Source organism: Ambystoma mexicanum, chromosome 7p (genome assembly GCF_040938575.1).
Source record: "Ambystoma mexicanum isolate Mex_15411 chromosome 7p, UKY_AmexF1_1, whole genome shotgun sequence".
Classification (NCBI taxonomy): domain Eukaryota; kingdom Metazoa; phylum Chordata; class Amphibia; order Caudata; family Ambystomatidae; genus Ambystoma; species Ambystoma mexicanum.
In genome coordinates this window covers 900,345,148-900,363,569 of record NC_090939.1, presented here as the reverse complement: position 1 = coordinate 900,363,569, position 18,422 = coordinate 900,345,148, and the positions used below count along the sequence as shown (strand labels likewise).

The window sequence follows — 18,422 nt, the reverse complement described above, 5'->3', positions numbered from 1 at the left end:
TCTTCTTATTACAGTGCAAACCCAGATAACCCGCTAATAGAACACACAAATAAACAGAGACAGTGCAGAAGCAGAAATGGGCACCAAAGCAGATGCCATTTTGAATTGCCACAAACAAGTGACTCCAAACCCATTTAGCATGAGTCGTGCATAAGGAAACTCACCAATCTCATAAGCAAAAGTAAATATTGACAGCAGTTTAGATGACACACGACAGACTTGTGGTTGCCTTGTTATAAAACATCATTAATTTGAGCCAACATGCAATATCTGTTGCGATTCTGAGTACATTTCCGCACATGGCCTATAGGAAAGGAAGGATTAAGGTAAGTGACACGTAACTTTGGCAAGTACATGAAAGATGGAGTTGTATTTCTTTTCGGCACATATTTCAAGTGCTTAGAAATAATTTATTTGTGCAAAATTTAAGATGCAATTTATCCACACGCGCACACCGTGGCAAATATGTTTTCCATATAAATGTATATGTTTTATTTGTGTAGCAACTGACCAATGGGAGGACCCGCATTGGCCAGAAAACTTCCAAACTAAATAAGTGTTCGTCCTTTAGTGGTAACAATTGCAAGACTGTCACTGCATGTGTGCTCATTTAAACAAATAAATCCACACTTTTCATCTGGCTAACAGCCCCCTGTTTTTTGTTATGCACAATTGAATAGAGAATTCTCCAAATGTCGGGGCTGCTAATTCTGTTTTACTTGTGTACCAATATGTCTATTGTTTGACTAAACCGACTTAAACATAAATACACGTATTCTTCGGAAAGGGATCACGTGTTCTGTGAATACTTTGGATTGAGAAAATCAGGGCTAGTAAGCCCCTCTTCCCCCTTAAATTGGTGGGGAGAAGAAGATAGTCGGCTGACATGTTTGAGCCCTTTCCTCGAGAGTTCTGTAGAGAAAATGTAAGTCTACTAACATTTTTTTCCAGTCACTTTTTTGTCGAATCGTTTTTGGGCAACATCGGTATTTGTGCAAAGTGAGAAAGGGCCAATTTCTAGCAAAATCTCCGTTTTGTAAAAGAAAAGAAACCTTCACCCATCTCTCGTCGTAGCCCACTGACTGCGTTTTTTGTTGGGCTCTATATATTCCATGTTACTTAAACAGAAGCATGTTCCCTGTTGCAGTTCATTATTTTGCTCTCTATCCCTTTACACTTTCTTTTATTCAATTTTGTTCTTTTGGCCCTTGGCGATTTCTGAAATATTGTATGCCCCTCCTTGCCACCTGGCCGCAGTGGCCGTCATTGCAAACCCGCTTTGTAGTTAAGCGCTTTCTTCCATGTGTCAGCGCCAGGAGGCCACTTGCTGGGCATATCAGGGCTGAAGTCGAGGGTACACGCAGGGGACGGAGTCCACCCACTTTTTTCAGAGGGTGGACTCAGTCCCCCCCCCCCCAGCTAAAATGAGAAACATTGAATGTCCTCTTTGAATTTATGCATTAAAGTCGACCGTGGGGATGCAAACACAGTCATCAGGTGTGTAGGCTGGACACTTCACCACTGCACTATATAACCTGATGAAAAGTAACAAACAGCTAAAGGTGAAATGTCCCTTTCCGGTGCTGCAAGTCCCACGGAAAACATTGTATTGGTTCTTGGAGTTTGAAACATGCACACCTTTTAACGTTTTCAAAAACACTATCAGAAGAAAATACCCTCGCTTGGTTTTGTGTGTGTTGATTTTATGAAAAGGCAAATGCCATTCGTCCTGTGCAATTTGGGTGGTTATGCAAAGCCAATTTAATGAAATGTGCATATTTCACCTTGAAATGCTAATTTCTGGCAATGTCTGGCAATTTCTTGCATTTGTTGATGAGTCCCCCCACTTTAATTTTTAAGACTTGACCCCTGTCAAACCCACTGCATAACGTGACAGTGAGTCCGTTTATTTTTCCACTTATTTCTCTACCTCAGCATGGGCAATGATTTTAGGATGTTTTGTTTCTCCCGTTTTTCAGCCGACTATGCCTGCTTTTTAAAGCAAACACCTTGTTTTTGGGGTCAGGTACCGCAAGTTGCTAGTCTTTTGTTATAATTGGGCTGCTGCTTGTCCCAAGGACAGAGTCCCACAACCAGGGCAGCAAGTGTAGGCCGATTACTTCATCCTACTTAGACATGTAATGTTTGGTATTCCGAGCATCTGAACACCTTCAAGGATGTCCTGTTTCAGCTCAGTTAGAGAATGATGTGCCACGAGAGGAGGTCCCATATTTACATTGTATTTCAATATTCTTGGGTCATTGTTTTACCTCAAGAGATTTACGTTCTAATCAAGTTTCTTTTTGTCACTGTCTTCAATTTAGGATCCTGAGAAATGTCACTTTGTCTTGATTGCTGGGGAGCCAATCGGAGAACCCGTTGTGCAGCATGGTAAGCTTTTGCAAGAGGTCATGGCATTTTGCTCTGATTTAGTGGCGTTTTTTATGAGCTCAATGTAGGTAATGCATTATAGTGAACATCTGTTTTGTGTATGGTTGTTAAGAAGACATGGTTCTTAGCCAGCTGGATCAGATTCCCATTGATTGATACCATTGCAAAACTGCATGATTGTAGAAAAGATAAATGTGTAATAACATCACAACGAGTTATATTAGTGCCTAATAGTCCTCACTAGTTGTACGCCTAATAATAATATATAGGCAGCAACAGTGACCCTGCAGCTATTATTAATTTGGATTTTCTATTAATAAGTACATTTTAGCATGCTTGCAACATTGGCCTGCATCAATCAATAAGCAAACAAATTGGCACGTACGAATTTTTCCAGAAAGATTCAAACGTATTGTGCCGAGGTATAGGAGGAAGTGAAAGGAGAGGTTTAAAAACTACCATTCAAATTCCGATGGGGAATGTTTGCTGACACACAGTGGAAAAATCTGCTGGGCAGATCTGCACTCAATATGAACAATAGTTTTCTGCCTACTCTGCCCCGCAGCAGTAACATACAAGGTTGGACTATGTCTTTGTCACACCAGACGTGCTGACTGACATCACACAAGCAGAATACAAAGCAAGAGTCCTTTCGGACCATTCGCCCTTCATCCTCGGATAGCAATATCGACCCCCAAGAGCGAGGATTCCGACATGGCGCCTCAGAGCAGAGGCGCTGAGAGACCCCGTTTTTAGGAAGGATATGAGGGAGGAGATTGTTAACTACTTTGAGAGGAATACTGGCAGTGTGGACTCGGCAGGCACATTGTGGGAAGCCTTCAAAGTTGTGATGAGAGGGGCAGCTATAGCAAAATCTAAAGGATTACAAGGAGGGATCCTGGCCGACCTACGGGAAACAGAGGGAGAATTCGAAAGGGCATTGAGAGAAGGAAAGAATACCAAGGAAAACACTGAACTGATACTTGGTCTGCAACAGAAATGTGCTGGGCACTGGGATAGACTGTGCAATCTTAATTACAAAAAATATGTACAGAGACAACATGCGGGAGGGGATAAACCAGGAAGGATCTTGGCATGACTATATAAAAGTGAAACCCCCAGACCCATGATTAGAACAATAACAAGGGAGGATGGTAGTACAGTTGATACCCAAGAGGAAGTTAACCACGAATTTGCAGACTATTACAGGCTATTGTATGGAGATGATGGGGAGAGTAATAGTACGATGATATTAGAAACACTGGAGGATATAGGATTGCCGCAGATCAGTGCTGAAGAAAAGGAGGAGCTGGATGCCCCAATTACCTTAGAAGGGCTTGAAGAGGTGGTGAGACAGCTGGCCACCAGTAAGACTCCGGGGGCTGATGGACTCCCAAGTGAATTCTATAAAGTATTTAAAGGAGAGGTGCTCCCCCCACTGTTAGAAATGCTGAATGAGGCATATGAGCTAGGCAAACTGCCAGAGTCACTTAGAGAAGCAATTATAATACCGCTTCCCAAACCTGACAAGCCGGGGCATAGCTGTGGTTCATATAGACCCCTGTCAATGTTAAATCAAGATAGCAAAATACTAACGGCCGTTTTGGCAAACAGACTGAGGAGGGTTATTGGCAAATTAATACATCCTGACCAAACAGGCTATGTCCCGAATAGGAACATATCTAATAATCATAGAGGACTCCATCGAGTGATTGAGTATGGAAACGAGAACAAAGGTGATTTGGCAATTGTGTCACTGGACGCAATAAAGGCCTTCGACTCGGTTAAACGGCCATGGCTCCTGGCGGCATTGGCTAGCTATGGGATGGTGCCTGGATATTTACAGTGGGTGAAAATGTTATATAGTGAACCGCTGGCTAGAGTTAAAACAGGAACAGTGATATCAGAAATGGCAACTCCGCAGGGATACCAGACAAGGATGTCCTTGGTCTCCCATGCTCTATATATTGGCCCTGGAACCCCTAGCGATATACTTGAGGCAACAATATGATACAATAGGCATTGCCGTGGGAGGAGAGCGACATTTGGTCTCCCTATACGTGGATGACATGTTGTTGTACCTGCGACACCCGGAAGAAAACCTCCAATATATATTGGAGGTTATGGAAAGATATGGGGGGCTGTCTGGTATAGCGGTGAACCCTCAGAAATCTAGTATGTTCCCATTGGGTGGATACAAAGGGATCCCATTGAAACAGCTACCAGTGTTACAGATACCTTGGGAGGTTAGCACGTTTCGCTATCTGGGGATAGATATATACCACACGGTGGAAGAGGAGCATAAGTGCAACACAGAGGTAGCAATTAAAAAAATCGAAAGATGCATGAGATTCTGGGTGAAGCTACCCTTAGCAATGATGGGACGTGGGGCAATGTTGAAGATGGTGGTCCTACCTATGCTCCTGCACTATTTTGGGAACATACCGCACTTGATACCAAAGAAGTTCTTCATTAGATTGGACAGTATGTGCAGGGATTTCCTGTGCCATGGTACGGAGAACAGAGTGGCCCCCTGGAAGCTACAGAATTTCCACAAGAAAAGGGGTATAAAACTGCTTAACTATGAAGTCTATTATATAGCAAGCCAACTGCAATATGTTGCTAAATGGCTCTCAGAGGAGGTGACCTCTGAGTCTAGGTTGTTCGGACAAGATTGTGAGATTGTGCCCCATTTTATTTGCAAGAGATTATGTGGCTGCCCAAGGTGGAAATGGAGGGGCGTCCAAAGATGATGGTACTTGGGTGGAAGATGTGGCGCAGGCCATGCCAGATGATGGAGAACCCATTCCCGTGTTCCCCGCAGGTACCGTTAGTTGCGCTGACGGGTGGGGAAAAGCAATTAAGGATGATAATTAGAAACCGCTGGGAACCGGTTGGGATAGCAACAATAGGAGATATTTGGAGAGAGGGGACTATCATGGACTTTGAGGTGTTGGGGGAGGAAACCGGGTTGAATACAGGCCAGTATATCACGTACCACAGGATGGTGCGGAAAATTAAGGGAACATGGCCTGAAATGGTACTGCAAGAAGAACCTGATGCTGCCACAGATATAATATATGACATAGCAGAGGGGGGACACGCGATATCTAGAATATACAGGATGATGATGTCTAAAGTAGGAAAGGAGGTAATACGATTGAGACAAGACTGGGAAGCGGAAGTGGGAGACCCGATGGATGATGGGATGTGGGAGTGAGCCCAAGGATATCATAAGAAGGTGTCGAGGAATGCAAGACTACAGCAGATGCAACTATATGTTACGCATAGGGCATATATGACACCCCAGAGGATATCTAGGTTTAAGAATGCAGGATGGCAAGCATGTCCTAAATGTGATGAAGAGAATGTGGGTATGGTGCATATGTTTTGGTCATGCCCGGTTATCGAGTGCTTTTGGGGCAAAGTGGCACATAAACTAGCAGAAAGAGGGGTTAAGATGGTGGTTGATACAGTGTGGGCCTGCTTGTTGGGGGGGTTCCCTAGACCACGGAAACTCAAGCATGTGAGCAAACTAAAGGACCTGGCATATGTGCTTGCAAAGAGGAGAATCGCGATGGGTTGGAAGACATGTCACAAACCCAGATTAGAGGTATGGTGGAAGGATTTGCAGAAATGGGCGGAGGCAGAAACCATGGTGTGGCAAGAAGCGAGCAGTGCTGGGGGGGGAGGAGGAGATGGAGACCCTGATGGCCTGGAAATTATTAGTAGCAGAGTTGTTTGGGTCAGTGCAAGACCCAGCAGAGTCAACAGAAGAAGATACCCTACCACAAGATGCAGGAATAGAAAGCAAGAAGAAATAGGCTAGGCGATAAGGGAAGCAGTGAACATAATTAAGCGATGTATAATTGAAATGTTATTTTGTGCACTGCAAATTTGGTTTGTATTGTTTGTTTGAATAAACTAATAAAAAAATTTTTTTTCGAAAAAACAATAGTTTGCTGCCTATTGCAATTAATAGGCAGCTCCTGTAAAATGAAAACAAAAACATCCCTTTTTGTCTTGCCCGCCAAAGAATAACCTGGGCATTTGTCCATTAGTTACGCCAACTTACATCACCCTTGCTCATTCTTGTGGCCCCTTTCTTTTTTCCCTCAGTAAGCTGCAGAATGAGACATGTTTTCTTTTTGGCATAAAAAAGGCAGCAGATTTATTTTCACACATAATAAACAAAGCAAACAATAGTGAAAATAGCTACAAAGGTGCGGCGACTGCTCCGTATCCAAAACCTGCTTCCCCCTTTTTCCCAAAGTCCATAATAGGCACAATTCCCCCAGCCCTTTGTGTCTGAGACCTGTCTGCCCCTGCAGGTGTTCCTAGGCTGAGAGAGCGCTCTTTGTTGGGGGGAAGCTGAGCCCTCATTGCTACCACCAATCACCCCAACCGCTTAGGCTCCCAAGAGGCACTGGTCTGAAAGAGCGAAGACCCTTGCAGCTTTAGAATGGCTCATTCGGAGTCTGTCACTTATCACTGGTCGCCAAAACACTGCCTTGCCTTCCCGCGACGTCAACGACCAGGACTTGCCGTATCTGTACCTCATGCAGGGAGGGTGGGTGGGAAACATATTCCTTTTCCTCAGCAGCAGGCGTCCTTCTGCTGAAAGCTGCAAGTCCTTTCCAGCAGGACGCATGCCGCTTATATGGAGCTTGCCCTGCCCCTCACCTTTGTTGCCCTTCGCAGGCTTTCAGTGTGCTTTGGCGTGCTTTGGGCTTCCACCTCCCCCTTACCCAGGGGGCAGGGAAGAGGTGTGAGGCGCCTGCCCCAGTTATGGGGGTGCCTCCTCCATTTTGGCGGCTCTTTTTCTGTCGTCACCTTCATGGACGCCAGGCAGCCAGAGGGCAGCAGTCCATCTTCTCTTTCCTTGTCGCCCAGGCGAATCCGCTTGCTATTATCGCCGTGGAAGGGGGTTGCGGGGAGGGGAGATGGAGAGCAGGAGCAAAGCTGAGGGACGAGGTTGGTAGCAGCTCGCTCAAGCTATCATCAATATCCCAGTTTGTAGTAGAGCCGACAGGAGTATCTGAAAAGTCAGTTTTACATGGGGACTGCTGAAATTAAGAATGCTACAGCCGTTTATATAATACTGAGCGTTTGGGTTGCCACGTTGAAATGCAAACCGCTCCCCTGTTCTGCTGCAGGTAAGAGAACTGTTACCATTCATTTTGCATAGAGCACTGGGATTGCCGATTTCCCGAAGGGATGGCTTTGCAGTCCTGCATTACCTCCACATCCACTCTTCCTCGTCCCAGTACTTACCTCATGAGGACCCTGCCTCCGACACAGGACCTTCTTTTATTTCTTTTATCCCCCTATAACTCCTCCCCTCAACCCACGTCACCCAGTTGAATTTTTCCTGCCTCTGACAGGTTTGACTATTCCTGGTGCAGGGCGCTGGGGAACGACGAGTGCTGGCCCCTTGGTGGGGATTTGTGGCAGGGCCTTCGGCTCTTTCAGGTGCGGCATTGCTCCCGGCACCCTGCAGGACTTGGGGTCCTTGTTGAGGGCGATTGCATCGCCCAGCTTTTTGCGGGGCTCTAAGCTGGCGTAACGGCATCATGGCCCGGGTCCTGCAGGGCCCGGGTTGCGGTAACGAGATGGGGGCCTTCATATGTGCTGATGCTTTCTCTGCTGCCGGTGGGGCCAAGCGTTTTTCAACGCGGCACTGTCCGGGATGCAGGCTCCTTTAATGTTGTTTTTCCGGAGGCGGGTTTGTTCCGCCTCGGGAGGAGTGGTGATTTGTGATGACAGGTCTTCCCCATTGGCAGGGGGGGCGCGGTTCTCTTGGCTTTTCCGTTTTAAATGGTGTAACTCAGCAAGGTCGTGTGTTTGTTTTGTTGTCTGTGCACGCCATCGGTAGCATTCTGCAAAGCTTAGGCACATTGTCCTGTCTTCTTCCTCATCTTCCTCTTCCCCTTAACTACGCAAGAGGAAAAAGAAGAAGTCAAAAATGTTTTCCTTAACCAGGAAAGAATTGAAGAAGTTGCTGAAGCTTCATGCTGGAGGGAGTCACAGCCATGCACATGGGCAAAAGCGCCAGCGTCTGTCTTTCTCTTCATCCTCATCCTCTGGCACTGAGTCCTCTGCCTCTTCCTGTTCCTCATCGGCTTATGCAGAAGGGAAATATCTGGACAGGGAAGGGGTGGACAAGGTGCTTGCTCAAGTTTTGGACTGCATGGGGTTCTCAGAGCCCCTGGTACCAGTGGAGGGTGCTGACCCTACTATTCCCCAGTATAGGCATACCCCAAGGATGGGGTTGCCATTGGTGTCTGATAGCCGGGATAACATCCTTTGGAAATGGCATGACCCAGAAAAAATTGCATTGCCGCACTTAATGGCCAAGCTCTATCCTTTGAAAGGGGGCGCAACTTTTCTATTGGATCCCGTTGAGGTTGATGATATCCTTGCAAGCCTCGTGGGTCGCTCCTCTATGTGGGCCGAGGAGGCAGCTGTCTGGGACTCGGTGGACCGTAGGGTTCATTTCAGCCTGAAGAAGGTTCATGCTGGGGCACATCTGGCTCTCAGAGCGAATATCTACGGTTCCTACACAGCTGAAACTGTTCTGAATGGTTTCAGGAAATTGAAAAAGGCTGTGGATGGGGTTCTGACTGTGCCCCTTTGCTGTCAGAGATGCAAAGACAGGTTGAACTTTTATCCAATCTGTCATTTGATGGGGTTTGTGGCTCGGCCATGGGCTGGTGTGTCGGGCCGGTGGGATGTGCATCTGGGGGATTGGGAAACAGAAGGTTCTCAGAAGGCGGCTGTTCTAAAACTTCCTTTTGATGGGTCCAAACTTTTTGGTGATTCACTTGAGGATAAAGTGCATAAAGTGTTTCGGGCTGACAAACATGCTGACAAATTGCAGTGCAAGCCTACCTCAATGACCAAGACGTCTTCCTCTGGTGTGGGTGCAGTGCCCGGAAGGTCTTTCCCTGGCTCCTCCTCTCATTCTTTTCAGAGATCAAGGGGGGGGGGGGTCAGGGTCCTCCACGCTCTTCACGTCCTGGTCCGGTACAGAAATCCTGATGGCTTGGACAGGCCGGTGGGCGGGCGTCTTTGGCTGGGACAGGTGGTGCTCGGATTCCTGGGTTCTGAACACCAGTCGGAGGGGTTATCAAGTGAACTTCCTGTCTCCACCTGTCCAGGTTTGCATGGTTGGACTGTTGTACCCAGGTCTCGGACCAAGAGGTTGGCAATGGAATCTGCTCTCTCCGAGTTGTTGCTGAAGAACATCATGCTCGTTCCGTTCCCGTTTCGGGGTCAGGGTTTCTCTTTGCGGGTGTTCTTGGTCCCCAAACCTTCAGGGAAGTTTCACCTAATTTTGGAACTCAAGGCCCTGAACTGCTTCGTCCAGAAGGAAGGCTTCAAAATGGAGACTTTGCAGAACATTCTCCCGATGCTATGTAGGGGGGACTGGATGGCATCTCTGGATCTCCAGGATGCATATTATCACGTGGCTCTCCACCCCTGTCACTTAAAGTTCTTCCGTTTTGCAGTAGGATCCCGGCATTTTCAGTTCTGTGTGCTCCCGTTCGGGTTGCGCTCGGTCCCCATAGTGTTCACCAAGCTAGTGGCTCCCCTGGTGGCGCATTTGCACCTGAGAGCCATTCAGATTTTTCCCTACCTGGACGATTGGTTGATCAAGGCAGCCCTCCGGCAGACAGTTGGTCTGCCAGGCATTGCGGGACTGGGGGTTTCTGGTGAACTGGCAGAAATCTCAGCTGGAGCCCTCTAAGGATCTCGTTTTCATTAGGGATCAGATTTGCACAAGGATGGGAAGGGTGTTTCTGTCCCAGGAGATGGTCCAGCGCTTGCTGGCTGTTCTTGGCAGGATTCTCAGAAGGCAGTTTGAATCGGCTCACCTATTGCTCAAGTTGCATTGGCACATGGTATCTTGCGTGTCTCTGGTTCCTTGGGCGCGTCTTCATTTGCCTCCTCTGGTGTCTCATCTTCTCCCCCACTGGCTCCCGACTTCTCAAGCTTACGAGGCTTTGATCCTGGTGTCCCTGGCTCTTAGGGTCTCCCTGCTGTGGTGGTTGGGAGTTCCGAATCTCCGGGTAGGGGTGTCCCTTGTCCTGCATCCTGTGACCACTCTTACTACAGATGCCAGCATAAGAGGTTGGGGGGCAACATTGGGGGTCCTCTCGCCGCAGGGGTTGTGGGATGTGGCAGAGAGCTGTCGATAATCCAATTGGAGAGAGTTGTGTGCCATTCTCCGGGCTCTGGTGTACTTCAAGGTATTTCTGGAAGGCCGGGCGGTTTTTGATCCGGACGGACAATATGACTGCCTTGGCCTATGTCAACCACCAGGGGGAGTTTCGGGCTGCTCCTTGAATGCACTGGCTGCTCAGATATGTTTGTGGGGGGAATCTCATCTGGTGTCCCTGGTGGCCTCTCATGTCAGGGGGGTGGGCAATGTTCAAGCGGATCTTCTAGGCTGCCGGTTTCCCTCCTCTGCGGAACTGGTTCTATCAGACAGGGTCTTGGCGGTGATATGTGTCAGATTTGGGACCCCCGTTCTAGATCTGTTTGCCTCTCTGGCCTTGGCAAAGGTTCCCCTCATCTGCTTATGGTTTCAGTCCATGGGGGTAGTGGATGCCCTCTCGTTCAGTGGCCTTGGGGGCTCCTTTATGCATTCCCTCCTCTCCCCCTTCTTCCCCAGGTGGTTCAGTGCATCAGTGTCTCCAGGTTGACTGTGTTGTTGGTTGCTCCGTTCTGGCCCCGCTGCAGTTGGTTCCCCTCTCTGTTGGAGTTTCAGTACCAGGAGCCTTGGCTGGTTCCGAAGTAGCCATGATATATGATATGATATGATAGGTTATTTATAATGCGCTTAATACCCAGAGGTTTCTAAGCACGGACCCGGAGATCGAACCTGTGTTGCTCCGTGTCGTTTTGCTTCGAAGGCGAGCATGTTGCCCCTGAGCTATCCTTCCCTGCAGGGGGGGTCTGGGGTTTGGAGTCCGACGGTTTCAATGGGCAGTATGGCAATTGCACGGTCTAGGTTGATGTCTCAGGGGTTTTCAAGTCCTGGGGTCGAGTCTATCATGAATGCTCGTAGACCCTCTACTCTGAATGCGTATGGCAGGCATAGGGGCTATTTCCGGGACTGGTTTGGGTGGTCTGGGATCCCTCCCCTGAGTTCTGGTTTGCCCGCTATTCTCCAATTCCTCCAGGAGGGGTTTGACAAAGGCCTGACGGTCTCCACGCTTTGCTCTCAATGGGATTCCATAGAATTCCTCTTGGGGGACTCTGATGGTCACTTGAATGGGAAGGTGTTGGTTGGGAAGTTGCTCTGGGGTCTTTCTTCTTCCCCTCCTTGTACTTTTAAATGGCTTCCCCCTTTGGGATCTCCCTTTTGTTTTACGATTCCTTCAAGGGCCTTCTTTTGAGCCCATTTCTGAGATTGACATCAAACGTCTTACTCTGAAGACTGCGTTTCTTATCGCTATAACTTCTGCCTGTAGGCTGGGGGAGATTGGGGCTCTATTTTGTCACCACCCTTTCCTGAGGGTGCTGCCGGACTCGGTAGTGTTGAGGTGTGATACGCAGTTACTCCCTAAAGTTGTGTCTTGTTTTCACACTTGTCAGGATCTGGTTCTCCCTGCCTTCTTTCAGGATCCGCAAACACCAGAGGAGGTGGCTTGGCATGCCATTGATGTGCGGCGGGCGGTTTTGGGGTATTTGGCTAGGACTGCCCCTTCAGGCAATCTGATGGTCTGCTGATTATCTTTGGCCCTGCTGATGCTGGTTGCAAGGCCTCAGTGGTTTCCATTAGCCGGTGGATCCGTGTGGTTGTCTCCATGGCCTATGTGGCTTCTCTCCTGCCTGTACCTGCGCACGTTCAGGGGCGGTCCACCAGGGGTTTGGCGGCTTCCTGGGCCGCTGCTAGGGGGGTTTCTCTACAGGAGATTTGTAGGGCTGCCACCTGGGCAGATCAAAGCACTTTCATCAACCACTATCGGTTGAATGTCTCCAACTCGGGGTGTGTTTTTCTGTACTGTTTTTGGCTCTGTTTCTCATTGGGACCTTTTTTCCCATTGCTGCTATGGTATACCTCATGAGGTAAGTACTGGGACGGGGAAGAGTGGACGTGGAGGTAATGCTCAAAAAACAAATCTCCCCCACAAGCGACAAAGTACAGTCAATAAACTCACATAAAACAATTAAACAATGGTCACACGAGGGGTACACGATTATATTACAAACAATGAGCTAGAGCGCTTGGGTCTTCAAAAAAGTTAGGTATTGTGGAGGGCCAGAGGAAGGACACAGACACTTTGAGAACATGCTCAAAATGTTTTTATTAAAGAATAAGAATAAGGCCTAACTTTCCCAATCGCTATGGGATATTCCCTACCTTATATCTAACTAGGGTGCTTGAAAGAGAAGATTTTCTTCCTCCATAAAGTGGTTTTCTTTTGCAATCTCTTACTTCCACTTCCACTTCCATTCTGGGCTGGAGCCCGAGCACATCTGCATCCGAGTCTCCCTGAGACACGGCACCACGAGGAACCCACCGAAGCCGTGCATCAGCTGTGCACAAAATGGCCGCCTTCAATCCCGACCGCCATTTGTTTACTCTGGTTGCCTAGCAACCATCATACGAGTGCGGCCAAAGGAGGAAAGGCAAACCGGAGGCAGAAGCCAGCCCACCTCATCCAAGGCCCACAGAAGCTAAGGCCCCTTCCTGTCTGCCCCTGTCCGCACCGGTCCGCTACGGAGCTGGACACTGCTCTGCAGCACCTCCTTATTACACGCTTTTCCTGGCTGCTGTTGCACTTCCGTCCATAGAACACGTACGGAACTTGCTCGCTCATAAAGAAACGCGGTAAGACTCTCTGTTGCACTAACCTAGCAGTACCTAATATGGTTGAAGTCACCTGCCTGATGCCATTTGTCGCCCAGACCTTGATATGAAGGACACTCACCTCTTTTCGCTTGGGAGCGCACTCACCAATTGAGTATCACCTTTTAATTATCATTACGAATCACTGCCTCCTCTAAAATGCTCATATGTACGCACACCGTCCACCTGGCTCGGTATTCGCATAGTGCTTGTCGTTAATCCAACGGCTCGCTACTTGCTGCATTCACCTAGCCAGACTAGCTGAACCTCTGCCTTTGAGTCATTGATTGCATTTTGCACATGTACCTACCTTGCCAGACTAGCTGAACCTCTGCTTTTGAGTCATTGATTGCATTTTGCACATGTACCTACCTTGCCAGACTAGCTGAACCTCTGCCTTTGAGTCATTGATTGCATTTTGCACATGTACCTACCTTGCCAGACTAGCTGAACCTCTGCCTTTGAGTCATTGATTGCATTTTGCACATGTACCTACCTTGCCAGACTAGCTGAACCTCTGCCTTTGAGTCATTGATTGCATTTTGCACATGTACCTACCTTGCCAGACTAGCTGAACTACTGCTTCCTGAGTCATCGACTGCACTCTTGCACATGTACTTACCTAGCAAACTGTACCTGGACTGCCATCTCCTGGCTGATCCCATCTCTGCCCAGCGTAGAACCCCTCTATGTACCTTCCAGTGCACTCCCACCCCATCGCACAGACGGTTAGGACACCTGGATCACGATATGCGGCCACAGCCACTTTGGCCACTGCCATTTGCTAGCCACCCTATTCTTGCTACCATCGTAGGGATCATCACTGCCACATTGCTTTGTCCCCCCACTCCTAGCACCGCTAAGCCCGACCCTCGTCACTCCTCCCCACACTCTCCCAAAATGCCCCTTAGTAACCCATACCTCAATGACCCTGCCCTTTGGCTCCAACACTTCGCCACCAAACCTACACCCAATCAACCGTGCACGCTCCAAGTCAGGAATCTTAGACTTGGATCCAGATTGCCTCGTGCCCCTCGTGCCTCTGGCACTCAGCACACACATAATACCATTACCTCACTGAAGTTACCACCATCCCTCAGCACCATTTCCGCCAAAGAACTCAAGGGTGCCCTCATCAACGCTAGATCTATTACGCATTGGACATCCCCGACCTCATCACCACTCAAAACCTCGATTTTATAGCCATTACTGAAACTTGGTTACACGCAGCCTTTGGCCCACTCCTTACCCTCGCCATCCCCAACGGTTACTCTATCATTAGAGCCGACCGTCAATCAACATCCAAAGGAGGTGCAGTCGCATTCATACACAGAAATAACATTACACTTAGAATCATCCACAACACTGAGCTCAGTTCTGCAGAATCCCTCTCCGTGAAACTCACCCTATCTCCTACTAACACTGCCACTCTCCACCTTATCTATAGACCTCCAGGACCACTTGGCTCCTTCATAGATGAGATCACGGCCATTCTGACCATCAATACCAAACCCAACTCTCAGGTATTGCTTCTAGGTGACCTTAACCTGGGCCTTCTCGACACCAAGGATCACTTGGCCTCTAAGGTCGCTACCACATTAGTTAATTTAGGTTTCCAACAACGCATTGACAAACCTACCCATATCAAGGGCAGGACACTCGATTGGATCACTGACCTTAATTGCAACACATCCATAAGTTCCAACCACGCCTGTGCCTGGTCTGACCACCACATCATTATCTTCCACTTACCAGCGACCAACCCTCATACTACTCCCACGATAGCTCCAGCCATTCCCACCAGGAATAAAAAAGACATCACCAAGGATAAACTCCTCCCCCTCATCCTTCCCATCCTGAATAAATGCGTGTCCCAACATAACGACCCCACAGTCTTAGTAGATATCTTCAACCAAACACTGCTTAAAGCCATTGACAATATAGCACCGCTCAAATTACGGAAAGCCAAACAACAAGCCCATTTGAACTCCTGGTTCACCCCTCAGTTAAGAACTTTACGCAAAGAAAAACGTAAGGCTGAATCACTCTGGAAGAGCCACCCATGTGACTCTAACAAAGATCGCCTCATCATCACCACCCACAATTACAAGGAAGCGATTCTACAAGCCAAAAAGGAGACCTACAACCAACGCATCTTACAAGCGGAATCTAACACTAAGGAGTTATTTAAAATCCTTAAAGAATTGGAATCCCCATCCCCTGCGCCTGACACCTGCACTAAAGACAGTAAATGGTGTAACAACATCCAACGCCAAACAAACTACCCTACTCACCAACCCCCCTACTAAACCTTCCAATACTCTGACGGCCTCATTTACTCACACCCCCTTTAGCTTCACCACACTCACCATCCCTGAGGTCGAAAACATCATTCGCAATTTAAAACCCTCTAACTGCCAAGGTGACTCCTGCCCAGCACCCATCATCAAGGAAGCAGCACATGACCTCGCTCCTTTTACAACCACCTTCATTAACTCTTCATTCCTAACTGGTACGGTCCCCAACAACTTAAAGGACGCGTGGGTTATCCCTCTCCTAAAAAAACTGACTCTAGACCCTGAAACACCAACTAACTACAGACCGATTACCACCGTACCGTTCCTACTCAAAATACTTGACAGAGCTGCATACCTGCAGATTCAGAACTACCTAGAAACCAATAACCTCCTTGGCTCAAGACAATCTGGCTTCAGACCTAAGCACGGGACTGAAACAGCTTTACTTGATCTCAAAACTCAAATTGAGGACCTTAAAGACAACGGTAAATTGGCCCTTCTACTACTACTGGACCTATCACCTGCCTTTGATTTGGTCAATCACGAAATACTATGTCGGCACTTGAAGTCAGCGGCCCACTTCTCTGACAATGCTTCCAACTGGATTAGGTAATTCCTTGACAACAGGCACATGAGAGTTTTCTCCCCTACTGCATCGGCCGATCCCACACCAGTCCCCTGTGGAGTTCCGCAAGGGTCCTGTGTTTCCCCAACTCTCTACAATGTCTTCACCAAACCTTTATTCGATGTGCTTGACTATCTGGGTGTCACCTACACGAATTACGCTGATGACACCCAGATACTCATACCCATCACTGGTGACTACACTGCTGACTCTAAAGCCCTTAATGACATTTACCTTGTCATACAAGCCTGGATGGCCCAGCACGAACTGTGCCTCAACGATGACAAGACTGAGCTTCTCATCTTAGGCACGCAACAGAGACTTAACAAACTGAGTCCACTGTTCGGCTCCTTTAATATTGATGGTAATCTGATTAAAGTATCTAAAGACACCAAAACTCTGGGTACATACCTGGACGCCTCCTTGACACTCACCAGACAAACCAATGCAGTTGCTGCTGCGTCTGCATACACCTGCAAATTGATCTCGGCCTGTCGCCCATTCCTTACTGCCCAGAATTGCATTACCCTGGCCAGGACCTTGGTTATGTCCATATTGGACTACTGCAATGCACTGTACCAAGGCACTAACCAGGGCAATCTTAAAAAACTTCAGACGACCCAAAACAATGCCATTAGAGCAGCCCTTAACATCCCCCGATCTGCCCACATCTCAGAAACCAGGAAGAACCTCAACTGGCTCTCAGTCGCCCAAAGGATCTCCGTGAAAGCACTGGCCCTCACATACAAATGTGTTAACCACCAGGCCCCCTCATACCTAGCCTCGCGATTCACTCAATATACACCAGCACGAGCACTCAGATCTGCACAAACCCAAGGTCTTGCGATCCCTAGATTCAAGCTTCATTCTGCTGGGGGGCGCTAGCTTCCCCGTCCTGGCAGCCAAGCTTTGGAACACTGTTCCACTCATGATCAGAACGCTACCTTCATTTAACCAATTCAAACTCAAAGCCAAACTTTGGTTAGCAACATCCCACTAACAACCACTCTTCTGTTTTTGGACGGGCCATCTGGTACCTAGCTCTGTTCTGCTCCGTTCTGATTGCTGCCTTGATTTGTAACGTCTATTGTATACTTTGTTTACAATCTGTTGGGACTATTGTGATGACATGTCCTACCCGTTATGTAATGTTCCACTACCTGTAATGTAATGTTCTACTAAGAAATGTGCCCGGTTGCCCTTGGGCCTGGTCTGCGCTATACAAATACAACAAATACAAATACAAATACTTACCCTCTGTTCTCTAGGTTTTAGCTTTTCAGGGGTATAAAATAAATGTTCAGACTTTGAGGTTTCCAGGGGTTTTGTTCTGGTGGTGGGAAGGGAAGCTTCCTCTAGGGATGTGCATCTCCGCTTTTCCCAGGTCTCCTCCTATGGAACCTGTTGGTTGTCAGAATTTTCTTACAGTCATACCCCTCCCGGGGCCTCAGACCCGTATGTTGGTTTAATCTGGGTGGCAGGTTCCAGTTGCGGGTTCGACTGAGCCATCAGCGTGCAACCCAGGTCTTGGGTTAGCTGTTGGACCTGCCGCTCTAGTTGTGAAACATTTTCGGGTTGGTAGGGAGGTCCTGATTCATACCTTTGCTGCTCCTAGAAAGGGTAACTGTCCCTTCTCCCAGAGTTGTTCGGGTATTGGACGTTTTCCTGAAGACTTTCCATCCTAGGTCTCCCTTCTCCCGGGTTCAGGAATCTATTGTCCTGAAAGCGGGGAGAGAGAGGAGGATTATTTTGGCAATTAGGGCTCGGGGGCAACCTGGGAAAAAAGTTCAAGTTGGGAAGTGGAGTATTACTTCCCTGCGGAGGGAAGTTTGGAGGGAGATTTCCTGGGGAAATCGGATTGGACCCCCCTTGTGCCGGGAAGTCCATATAAATCCAGGTACAGGTCTTGTAGCTTTGTATTTTAGACTTACATAGGTAGCAGGGTCAGAAGGGTAATTTGCCTGGGATCCTGCCAGACTCCCCCTCGTTTGGACTGAATCTGAGGGTCCCCTCTGCCTGTCGTTCTGCTTGTTGGCAGAAGGAGTTTTTTACAGCCACCCCCCAGTATCCAGGTACAATGTCTTTCCCTCTGCCACCTTCACAGCAGCAGGTGTGTTGGATGGGTTATAGGTTTTCAGGTTATTTTTATTTTCACAAGGCTTTTGGACCTCAGCGATCCTGGTGGCCTGTTCAGTTACACAATCCAGGGGCCTAAGCTCATGAAAATCTCTCACTAATTGGGTCATAA

The 18,422-nt window shown here is 48.1% G+C and overlaps 1 protein-coding gene across 5 annotated transcripts in view; it reads left to right on the top strand.

Moving 5' to 3' along the window:
* Positions 1 to 18,422, top strand: part of PIR (pirin) — a 720,875-nt gene that overhangs the window by 650,548 nt on the left and 51,905 nt on the right. For all 5 annotated transcript variants that reach the window (XM_069637176.1, XM_069637175.1, XM_069637179.1 and 2 more), the window contains exon 9: positions 2,325 to 2,391. In XM_069637176.1, coding sequence (XP_069493277.1) covers positions 2,325 to 2,391 — 67 coding nt within the window. The remainder of the gene's footprint in view (positions 1 to 2,324; positions 2,392 to 18,422) is intronic.